Source organism: Panthera leo, chromosome D4 (assembly GCF_018350215.1).
Source record: "Panthera leo isolate Ple1 chromosome D4, P.leo_Ple1_pat1.1, whole genome shotgun sequence".
In the NCBI taxonomy this organism is placed as follows: domain Eukaryota; kingdom Metazoa; phylum Chordata; class Mammalia; order Carnivora; family Felidae; genus Panthera; species Panthera leo.
Window position 1 is genome coordinate 21,182,092 of NC_056691.1, and position 12,058 is coordinate 21,194,149.

Here is a 12,058-nt window from a genome sequence, read left to right on the forward strand (position 1 = left end):
GAAGGCCCTTCTGCTTAGGATGCGGGGTGGGCAGAGTCCCTGCTGATCTCCAGCAGTACCTTGGCCTTTCTGAACTCAAGAAAGTCAACAATATTCATGTCTGTTTTAGTCATCTAGGGTTTGTTTTTTTGTTTTTGTTTTTGGCAGAGGAAATGATGCTTGAGGACTTTAGTTATGGCACCAGTGAAGGGTCAGCCAGCCTCTTGAGCCTGACTTCTCCATCCTTCCCTCCCCCACTGCCATTAACAGACTTCCTCTGAATTGTCCCTCATCTAAACTAATTCCCATACTGAATGAACTACAGTCAGACTGACAGTATAATTAATGGTCTAAACCAGGCTGGTTTTGAGAATAGAGGAGGCCTGGACAGCAGTTGTAAGGTAGGGGCAAAACCCCAGCCGGATTTTCATGGTATCCTCTTGTCCCATCATTATCCCCTTTATCTGATGGTTTTACTCTTTGGTACCAAGTAGATGGGGTGTTCGAAGGCTGTAGCTAATGAACAGACCATATCAAATGTGTTTGAGAGTTTTTGATCATGGTTCTTCAACCATTCCTTCTGGTTGGAATCTTGGAAGCGGGCAGGGACATACACCCACTGCACTTCGTGAATGGCAAGCAGCCTTAGCTTGATGTGCGTTTGAAATCAAATTAGAAAGTCCGACGTGGAGGTGGTATTTCTAGTCCTGCCTGCAGTATCGAACCAAAACCTTTACTTTGTTGAAAGGAGATGTGTTTTGGTTCGTAGCAGTCTATTGAAACCCTATCATCACAGACCATCTGTATATCTGTGCTGAGGGCTAGTGCTACACAGATGCCAAGAATAATCCTTATGTGGGGCTCCAAATAGAAGGTCCACACCAGCTCTGTAGTAAATAGCATGCAGTTCTCCGTCATAGTGCCGAGTTGCTGCTGCTGAGGGGCTCAGTTCTGTGTCTGGGACCTTGCCTTGTACTTCTTTACGTAGGTTCTTTCTCCTAGTCCTCAGCGCAGCCCAGTGAGGAAATGGGCGGGGTGTTCTTGTCCCAGACCACAGAGAGACAAACTGGGCAGCATCCCCAGGGCTACACAGCTATTAAATGGAAAACTCTAGACTCAAATCCAGACAGGCAGTCTGACTCCAGACAGATGCTATTGCCTGCTAGTAAAATCTGTGCTACCTGTTATTAAAATTAGCTAATTGTAACAACACTATTTCTTGGGGTTTTTTGGGGGGCGATGGTGTGCTTTATAGAACTCTTTGTCGTACGTGGTCGTCTTTGAAGTGGCAGAGGAGTAAAGGTGAAGGGACGGGGCCATCCATTTCAATTGAGGGACGTGTCTGTTTTCCATCTGACTTGGTCAGTAATAACCTTAGTAAAGTCTTGGTTGGGTTTCAAACCAGGATCTATCATTTTTCTCATTTGAAGATAAAATATGATTTATGATGTTAGGAGTAACTCTTGTAAAGCTTACCTTTTGCTTCCAAAGCAATTGGGATCTCCATATCATAAGACTTACAGATTTTTATTATTTTTTCCCCTGGTCTTTTGTTTGCCTCCTTCCTTTTCTTTCTTTAAACATCTGCTTTGTTCTTTTTAATATCCCAACACAAGTGTTTTGTTTTTAAAAATACAGAGCTTTTGGGACGCCTGGGTGGCTCATTCAGTTAAGCGTCCGACTTCAGCTCAGGTCATGATCTCACAGTTGATGAGTTCAAGCCCCACGTCAGGCTCTGTGCTGACAGCCTGGAGCCTGCTTCAGATTCTGTGTCTCTCTCTCTGTTCCTCCCCCGCTTGTGCTCTGTCTCTCTCAAAAATAAATAGAGATTTAAAAAAAAAATTAAAAAATACAGAGCTTTTTAGTAAGCATTCACATTTAAGGTCTTTTGCCTTCGAGGCAAAAAGGCCACTTTTTCTGATTGTTATGACCCTCCTTTCTTAATGAATTTGTTGATACGTTCACATGATCAAACGGTAATGAGAAAATGTTTCTGAGTTTGTAGATTTATACAGAGTCATGATGCAGCTCCAGTAAGTTTCCTGTGTAGCAAGCTAGGGGAAATCTAATGTAGGTAAGCTTGTAAAGTAGTGATAGAGAAATAGAAGTACTTCGTAGTGAAAGCATGACTTTGTCTTTACAAGTATTTATTTAACTCCTCCTGTTCACATGCTCAGCAAAGATCCAAGAGGCCTTCCAGTGGCAGAACGGTGGTGTAAGATTCGTGATGGCAGTCTGTGCCAAGTCCAATTTGATTCCAGAGCAATTATGTTATTGGAACATCGCGGATTGCTCCGGTGCCCATTGTGTAGCTTAACCTTTAAATGCTAGTGATAATTAACTACTTTATCCTTCTACCAGGAGACTCCAACATATAACTCTGTTCTGCAGTAAAATTCACAAATAAAATACTGCCCACAGAGCCAGAAACCAGCCAGTTAAGTAAAGCTGTCTGTACATGTATGTCAATAAGTAAGTATAAAGCATAAAGATAAATAAACACTACCATTTAAGTATTGATCTTTAAGAAAGCATTTCATAATTGTTTAAAAATCAATTTTTCCTTTCGGACAAAGTGGAAATGACTTTATCAGTAGAGGGTGTCAGAATCAAAAGACTCAGATTGTTGATAATCATGCACACGTAGAGTTTTTTTTCTTTCTTTTTTTTTGTAAGATATCACATGAGTCGGATGAAGGCATGTGGGAGTAGGTAGAGGAGTAGAGATGAAGGAGACACAGAACTTCCCTGCTGCTAATTCCAAGGGGCGTCACTGCTCAGCTCTCACTGCAATGCATGGTTTCTTGTGGAACCGTCCAGCCTAGTGGTCTTCTGAAAGGGCATGTGTCACTTGAATTGTAGGTTAAGATTGAGGAGCACAAAAGTGATATTTGCTCATTGATGTTCAAAAACATTTCTGGGCAGTTCTCTGCTGCTCACTGTGCCGGGGGCCCCCACCCCCAAGTAAGCCACAGACCGTGGTGGGAAGTAACCTTGTAAACAAATAGCCACATATTGATTGCGAGGGCTCTACTCACTGGGTGAACAAAGTGTTAAGGGAACAAAGAGGAATGGAGTGATTAATTCTGCCTGCCAGTGTGAGCGAGCTTTAAAAGGTGACATTAGAGCTGGTTCTTAAGAATGAGGATTTCAACAGGAAGATACCGAGGGAAAATGGGCATTCTCATAAACCAGGAAAAAAGGCTACAGATACAATGAAAATGCACAGAGCACTGGGCAACACCAAGCTCGTGGCGCTGAGCTCTAAGGCCAGGGCTCTGGTTTAGGGCATGGACTGAAGGGCTTTGGAAACAGCCACGCTCAGATATGGGATTCTTGTTTTCCCCTAAGGATAGTGGGAAACCATTTGTTGTTTTTAAGGAAGACTGAGAAGTGGTTGAATCTCTCTTTGGGGAAATACGAACCCCAGAAATGTGGAGGATAGACTGGAGACAGGGGAACTAGATATGGGGTTCTGACATTAAATATGGTAGGTAGTGGCTCACAGATGATGTTTGCAGGCATGATTTTAGTGGAGTAATGGTCATAAAAACCTAGTCATGGTGTGAAAATAAAGCAGAAGCATTGAACCGAGTCTTTACAGCTTAGGAACAAGGATTGGAACTGCGTGGAAATACGTGAAAATGAAGCAGTCCAGTTTTAAAAATTATCTGGCTTCTAATGTTTTGTTTCAGCCTTCCGCCTTACTGAGTAACGCGTGCCATCTTTTCTGCCATTAAGCTTAAGGGTGAATGAATAGGGATAGTTACAGGGTTTGATGCCTACAATTTATTGCATTCATTGAAAGCGCTGAGAGAATGCCAAAGGAAGGGTTTAGAGATACCCAGCCCTGTCGTTGGGAACCCACTCACTGTCCTTCTCGTCTTCCTTTGCCACCAAACCCCTACCCCCTCTCCTTCCTGCCTTTGAAGCTGGTGGTGGAGTTGCCATCAGCACAGCTGACCACTAGGGGGTGGTGTCTTGGTAGAGATACTGGCGGAGGGTGGGGGGAAGGAAGTTAATTGGTTTTCCTCTAACAACACACTTTGAAAGTTTAGCCACAGAAGAAAATGTGGCGTTAAGGTTCGGAGGAAGTGAAATGGAATACAGGGCCACAAGTTCTGGATATCACACTCCCTCCCCCATAGTTAATTTAAAAGCCCTTATAAATGTGTATCTTTTTTTCTTTTTAAGTTTATGTATTTTGAGAGAGTGCATGAGCTGGGGGATGGGCAAAGAGAGAGGGAGAGAGAATCCCAAGCAGGCTCCATGCTGACAGGCGCTCCAGTGTTGTGTATCTTTATAATACCATCAGACTAAGATAAAGGAGAAAAAAAAAGTACAAAGGTTAGTTTTATATGAGAAGAGTAAAAGTTATCAATGAGGAAGAGCTTTACGGAATAGTTTCCTGAATTGATTCAGATGGCAAGGCGGAGATATTCTGGTGGAGATTGTTTGCTGTTCCTAAAACTTGTTTTCTTAACTCCACAAATGTTCTTTCCACCATCCAGCCTGGGTCAGTCTAGTGCACAGAGCCCTGTGCTGGTGCCCTGATGAAGGACTTGGCTTCTCTGGCCTTTACGACCTACCCTCCACAGGTCAGCCCTGCTCCCTCTCTCACACCTCACCTTCATGTCTAGCTAGCTCCTGTTGGGTCTGTCTGGAGCTGAGTCACTAGCCAGTTTGTAAGGTTGCTTCCCGCTTCCATTGACACTTTATTCATTTCTTCATATCTGGTTTTAGATACTATCTAAATATGCCTACTAGTCATACTATCTAAATATGCCTACCAGTAGCCACCTGGCCTCAATGGCAGACACATCCATTCTCTGTGCTTTCAGTGCTTATTTTTGACGTGTGGACCTCCTCCACCTGGGACCTCTTTGGAAGGGCAGAAATGACGGACATCACCTGAACCCATACGGGTCGCTCCCGACCGTGTTCCCAAGAGGGAGGGACTGTTTTTTTCTGTTACCTGGTCCTAATGGGGGTTCCAGGGTTTCCAGAGATAAACAAACAAAAAAAAAAAAAAGAGCAAGCTTATGAAAACTGTAGGAGTCAGAAAGGAACAAAGTGAATTTTTGCGGATGTTTTGTTTCTGTTCTTATTACTTGCCACTCTGAATCTTCCATGCCCACAAGACAAGGGACGAAGCAAAATTCTGTAAATAGGACCTTAGTGTCACATGATCGCCATTTTTGGGTGCTCAAATTCCCAAAGAGTACCTCTCTTCCCTTTTCTTTGAAGATTTACTAATTTTTCTCCAGGTTGAACTCTAATGTATTTAGTGTTTCTATAATGGCTTAAGATACTGGCTTCCCATCAGCCAGCAAACTTGGTGGGGGTGGGGGGGTGGCTTGCCTTTTTCTTCTTTCCTTTTCTTCTTCTTTTTTTAGTGTTTGTTTATTTATTTTGAGAAAGAAAGTGCAAGTAGGGGAGGGGCAGAGAGGGAGACAGAGAATCTCAAGCAAGCTCCTGTCAGCACAGAGCCCGATGTGGGGCTCAAAGTCAGGAACTGTGAGATCATGACCTGAGCTGAAATCAAGAGTCAGATGCTTAACCAACTGAGCCACCCAGGCGCCCCATTCCTTTTTTTTTTTTTTTCCCTATCCGCTTCCTTTCTCACTTTTCTAAAGATGCTTTGCCAGTGTAATCAACATCTCCTTTGGACCAGACCCCTTCTGTCTTCTGGATTTGCTGTCCCTGCCTCCTTTTTTATTCCTTGGCTCCCTCTGCCACGTCTGTACACGGTTCGTTCCTTTTATCCCTCATTCCCTTTTCCATTTCTCCTTGGTTTTCTCTCTACACCTCTGTTGCCTTCTTCCTTTCACCTCCTGCCTTCTCTCCCATCTCCTCCTAAATAGTTTTGCAAGTGTATACTAATGAAGAAGAGGAACATTAAGTCTTAAGTGACTGAAGAACTCACTGTTAAAGGGATGGTCATTTCTTAATGCTGCTTTCTTTTCTAACTCCAGAGTTCTTCAGTATCCCCATCAGCCAGTTTCCGAGGTGCCGAGAAGCACAGAAACTCCACTGACTACTCCTCTGATAGCAAAAAGCAGAAAACTGAAGAAAAGGAAATCGCAGCTCGTTATGTAGGTTCATTCACCTTTGCTTTGGGGGAGGCCAGTTTATTCTGCTTTTTATCAGCAGCTATTTTACCCTTTGACTGTTATCAACCACAATTAGACACAAGAGAAAAAAAACATCTACTAGGAGAAGAAGCTAGTGATTGCATTTATAGCTGGATCTCAGTGGGCTAGCTGAAGTCCTCTGTGCGTGCAGGTCCGTGCACACGTGTCGTGAGTGAACACAGTGCTTTATCTGGAAGCTAATAGAAGACATCTTAGGTGTTCCATAATATCATTTCTATAGATGTATTTACTTCCCTCTGTGTATTTCAAGGTGGCTGGATTTTCTCTGGTCAACTAGAAATGTTAAGGAAAAATATAAAATCATAGAAAACCTGGTAAAATGCCTAAAATGAATTTGTGCTAAGGAATAAAGCAGGTTTTGTTGACTATAACTTGCAGAGGCACCCAAATGTGTGTCCAGCATGGGTGAAGCTCATTTTTCTTCGGTGACTGGCCCTCCAGGGCACATAGTGAAGGGAACAAGCTGGATGGCACTGGGGCGGATGCAGGCAGTCCCCTCTCTGCCCACTGTGGAGCTGCCCTGCAAGACTGTAGGCCTCAAAACAAGGCTGCAAGCTTGAATTCCCATGTGACATCTCCCAATTTTATTATTTATTTATTTATTTATTTAAATATAATTTATTGTCAAGTTGGCTAACATACAGCGTATACAGTGTGCTCTTGATTTTGGGGGTAGATTCCCGTGATTCATCACTTAGGTACAACCCCCAGTGCTCATCCCAACAAGTGCCCTCCTCCATTCCCATCACCCATTTTCCCCCTCCCCGGCAATCAACCCTCAGTTTGTTCCCTGTATTTAAGAGTCTCCTATTGTTTGCCTTCCTCTCTGTTTGTAACTATTTTTTCCCCCTCCCTTCCCCCATGGTCTTCTGATAAGTTTCTCAAGTTCCACATGAGTGAAAACATTTGATATCTTTTTCTGACGGACTTATTTCACTCAGCATAATACTCCAGTTCCATCCACAGTGTGGAGGTTCCTCAAAAACTTAAAAGTAAAACTACCCTGTGACCCAGCAATAGCACTACTAGGAATTTATCCAGAGGATACGGGAGGGCTGATTCATAGGGGCATATGTACCCCAATGTTTATAGCAGCGCTTTCAACAATAGCCAAATTATGGAAAGAGCCCAAATGTCTATCAGCTGATGAATGGATAAAGAAGATGTGTATATATATACACGATGGAATACTATTTGGCAATGAGTAAGAATGAAATCCCAATTTTAAAAGAGTAGCTACTTACCCACAAAAACACTGAGAGAACAAATCACATACAACTATAGGCTGGATTTAGCCGGCTGTGCTAACTTCTGCTCTGGAGTGAGTAACAAGCAAGCCATAAGCTTCAGTTTGTTGTGTGTTGTTTTGTTTTGTTTGTTTTTTTTACCTGTGAAGCGGAATCATCATATTTACCTCCCTTATAACATCACCATGAGGATTAAAGAACATAGTACGTCGTTAAGTGTTTAGCCCCGTTTGGCGCAGTTCATTTCTGTAAGATGTGAGGAATTAGTCTGGACTCATCTAGGGTAAATCTGTCCTTTGTGCCTGTGCACTGGGGAAGGAGGTAATGCTTGTCCATTGTCAATGCAGGACAGCGACGCTGAGAAGAGCGACGACAACTTGGTGGTTGACGTTTCCAATGAGGTACGTTCAACCTCCTGCTCTCACCCGCTGTCCCAGTGACTCGTGCCCAAGCAGTTAGTGTGCAGAGTGTGTGCCTAGTTTCTAAAGGGACCCGCTTTTTGTTTACGTGAAGAATTTATGCATTACTAGTTTTCTGTCTTAATCCTTTTTGTATTGCTATTCTTTTCCATGAAGTATCAGTGCCTTTTGCTATCACCATGAATGCACACCAGACCTCTGTGGTCAGCCTGCAGGTCTCGCGGACAGGCGGCTTGCAGATGTGTAGGGTACTGATTCTTGTTTTCAAATAAGTACAGCTGACCCGGGGACAATGCAGATGGTGGAGGGGGTGTTTAGGGGCGCCAGCCTCCCGCATATTAAAAGTCCACATGTAACTTGCCTTTTTTTTTTTTTTTTTTTTTTTTTTAATTTAAGTATATAGTTAGCCCACAGTGTTCTATTAGTTTCAGGTGTACCGCGTAGTGACTCAGCTAGTCTACACATGATGCTGCCGTGTAGAACTTTGGTTCCGCCAAAACTTAGCCTGCTTTTGACCTGCAGCCTTACTGATAACACAAACAGTCGATTAACACATATTTTGTGTGTTATATGTGTTACATACTGTATTCCTACCATAAAGAAGCCAAAGGAAAAAAAATGTTAAGATAATCATAAGGAAGAGAAAATGTGTTTATAGTACTGTACTGTTAATTTATCAAAAAAAAAAATCTGCATATAAGTGGACCTGCACAGATCTGCCCCCATGTTGTTCAAGGGGTGACTGTACCATAAATCTTGTATTTTCTTTGAGCTCAGTTCCAGGTATTTTCTTGAGCAACTTGGTGAGTCTTTTATTATCTATTACAGAACATTGTGCACTTCCCCACGCTCTCCGCTAGAGACGTCCACACCCAAGTACTCCAACCTTGTAAATGTGCCGTCCTGCATTAATGCCCTTTGTTCCTTTGTAGGATCCATCTTCCCCTCGAGGGAGCCCAGCACATTCCCCGAGGGAGAATGGTCTGGACAAGACGCGCCTGCTCAAGAAAGATGCCCCCATCAGTCCAGCGTCTATCGCATCCTCCAGCAGCACCCCTTCCTCCAAATCCAAAGAGCTTAGCCTTGTAAGCTGGTCTTCATCATCTTTCTCGGCGTTGCCTCTTTCGAGATGGCTGGCTTTGATTATTGAAAATTTTCTACTTTTCATATTTTTCTATAGGACTCTTATTTCTAAATATATATCTATATCTATATCTATCTATATATATATATAGGTACCTATATATATATATATATATACCTATATATATATACCTATAGATAGATATAGATATAGACATATATAGATATGTGTGTGTGTAAACATACATAGTTTATATATACATATATATATATATACACCTATATATATATACCTATAGATAGATATAGATATAGACATATATAGATATGTGTGTGTGTAAACATACATAGTTTATATATACATATATATATATACACCTATATATATATACCTATAGATAGATATAGATATAGATATATATAGATATGTGTGTGTGTAAACATACATAGTTTTGTTTTTTTGTTTTTTTGTTTTCTACCGGGTATTCAAGTTTAATCGACAAAAGTACTTTTGGAGCAGAATGGGTTTACTGACTTACCAGTGATAGATGTGTGTTTTATGACTCTTTTTGCAAGGATAGGGGAGGGATATGGGGAAATTGAGTGAAACGTGTCTTAGGGAAGATGAAGAAATACACTCTGGGGTTACAGGGATGGTTTTGTCACCTATGGTTTACGGTAAATTTCGTTTTTGGCTTAGATGTGATTTTGTTGCTAGCTTTGTTTGAATTACCAAGCTATATACGACTGCAATAATTTTCCCTTCCTATCTAAGAAGTAATCTGTCATTTACAAAAGTCTACCTTGACTCACACCACAAATCATGGATGCAAAAATGAAACTGCTTGCAAGTCAGGATAATCTCTCCATACCCCCTTCTTCTGTGGCTGTGTAGTTAATTGCATTTTTTGTGTAGTATGTCTTCCTTTTTCCTCGTAACATAACGTTAAAAAAAAAAAAAAAAAGACAATTCAGTTTTCATCTAACCTCTGAGTTTACAGCTAAAGGAAAGAAAATTCCTCAGTGTGTCCGCAACCTAGGGGATGTGTCTGGCACAGGGCTATGTTAAGTTCTTTTTTTCTGTTGTTTCCTCCTGGCCTTCTGGCCTTCTTGTATTGGCAACTCCTCTGTGCTGATCTCTGTGACAGTTCAGGCTTGGGTCTGTTTTAACGGGACCCGTTAGCCAGGAAACCTTGTGACGTGAGCAGTCCACCAGGAACCCAGCTCAACCAGCTTTAAATCAGAGCAACCAGCAAGTCACAGTCAGGACATCACAATTTGTCAGCGTCTGTCTGGCTCAGACCAGTTTCCTAGAAATCATCTACTCTGCCCTAAATTCGGCTTCAGTTTATGTCCTCCTGAACATTGGTTTTATGAACTCGGTGAACTCGTTTTGTTTGTTGGTTTGCTCCTTTTAATTATGAAAGTGAAGGCCCAAGCTGAAGAACCTTTTCCATTTTTTTCTTCCTTCTGATTTGCCTTTTTAAATGTTTAACGTCATTGTTAAAACTGTGCTCTAATTGGCACTATATTCTATTCCATCTCTTGTTAGAATGAAAAATCTACCACTCCTGTTTCAAAATCCAATACCCCTACTCCACGAACCGATGCACCCACACCAGGCAGTAACTCCACTCCCGGATTGAGGCCTGTGCCTGGAAAACCACCAGGAGTCGACCCCCTGGGTTAGTAAGAAGAAAGGTTTTCTGTATATTTATGCTTCTTGTTTTTAAAGAAGTTAAAGCAATTTAAAGAGTGCAGTACCTTCAGAGCAGTAATGACCAGCATTGTAAGGTTGTTAGAATTATTTAATCTGAACCTTGATGCCTTTTGGCTTTTGAGAATATTACAATAAGTTCATTTGAATCCTGGCTCCTTTAACGTGTGTATTAACATTTTACTAACTTACTGTTATCTGTGTTCTTGGTTTTTCTCTTCCCTCCTTCCGTTTCGGTCTGTAGCCTCAAGCCTAAGGACCCCGATGGCAGTCCCTTGTCCATACCCAACCCCGTTTGGGATCGTGCCCCACGCTGGGATGAATGGGGAGCTGACCAGCCCAGGCGCTGCCTACGCTGGGCTGCACAACATTTCTCCGCAGATGAGCGCGGCGGCCGCTGCTGCCGCCGCCGCCGCCGCCTACGGGAGATCCCCAGTGGTACGCGTGTGGCCCTTACAGAATCAGGCTCTTCCTCAGCCCGTGGGATTGCCAGACAGATTTGTGAATGTGGTCTATATAAGTGGAGGTATTTGTAAGGGGACCTGTCATACTTGTAAATTAAACTGCATGCAGTTCTGTCGTGAGATCCATTTTCTTTCCTAAGGTGAGGAACTGTCTTTGTTATTTTATGTTTTCTTTTAATTTTAAACCCCCAAGAGCAGAGCAAATAATAATGAATGCAGTGAACCCTTTGTTTCCATCATAAGCTTCAAAACTTACACAAATAATTTTTTTTCATGTATGGTTCACCCCCCCCCCCCCGCCCCCCCAATAGATTACCACTAAAATCATAAACGTCCTCTCTTTTCCCCAGTAGATGTTGCTGCATATATATTTTTAAAATCCTATTTTAAAGGCTGTGTTCTCCCAGGATTTAGGGAGATAGCGGGTAGGCTGAGATGAGTTCATGTAACCGTGCTTGTTTTTGTTGTCTTGCCTGGGAAAATTGCAGGTTGGGTTTGACCCACATCATCACATGCGCGTGCCAGCAATACCTCCAAACCTGACCGGCATTCCGGGAGGAAAACCGTGAGTACCCCTGTGCCTCGTGCCCACTGGGCCCCGGGCCCCTGCCCGCCCTTCAGACTGAGCACTGCTAGGCAGTGTGGGGGAGTTCTTGAGGCTCACGCTTTTGCCTTGCGAAGAATTTTCCATTTTCTCTTCACCCAAGGAAAGCAGTAATGAGGTGGGGTTTTGTATTTTCAATTTAAAATCTGGAGCTTCTAATATGGAAATGCAAATTACCGAAGCATCTCCAGCAGTCAGGTCTTCTCCACGTCTGTTACTGAATTCTTTTGTTGCCTTGAAAAAAAGCGTCTTATGTGCAAACCTGGATGCTCACAATTTGAGCGTGTTGGGAAAAGATGTGCCAAACTTCAAAGGCTGTGAAAAGAAAGAAGTGTGGTCTTATGCTCAGTTGTGTTTGTGGAAAAGGTGGCTTGCTCATTTGGCTCCTTG

At 42.6% G+C, this 12,058-nt stretch overlaps 1 protein-coding gene across 12 annotated transcripts in view; it reads left to right on the forward strand.

The window, feature by feature from the left end:
* LOC122204905 (transducin-like enhancer protein 4) overlaps window positions 1-12,058 on the forward strand; it is a 141,141-nt gene that overhangs the window by 111,321 nt on the left and 17,762 nt on the right. For all 12 annotated transcript variants that reach the window (XM_042912727.1, XM_042912728.1, XM_042912735.1 and 9 more), the window contains 6 exons: window positions 5,955-6,074; window positions 7,729-7,782; window positions 8,733-8,885; window positions 10,436-10,568; window positions 10,845-11,038; window positions 11,553-11,629. In XM_042912727.1, the coding sequence (XP_042768661.1) occupies window positions 5,955-6,074; window positions 7,729-7,782; window positions 8,733-8,885; window positions 10,436-10,568; window positions 10,845-11,038; window positions 11,553-11,629 (731 nt within the window). The remainder of the gene's footprint in view (window positions 1-5,954; window positions 6,075-7,728; window positions 7,783-8,732; window positions 8,886-10,435; window positions 10,569-10,844; window positions 11,039-11,552; window positions 11,630-12,058) is intronic.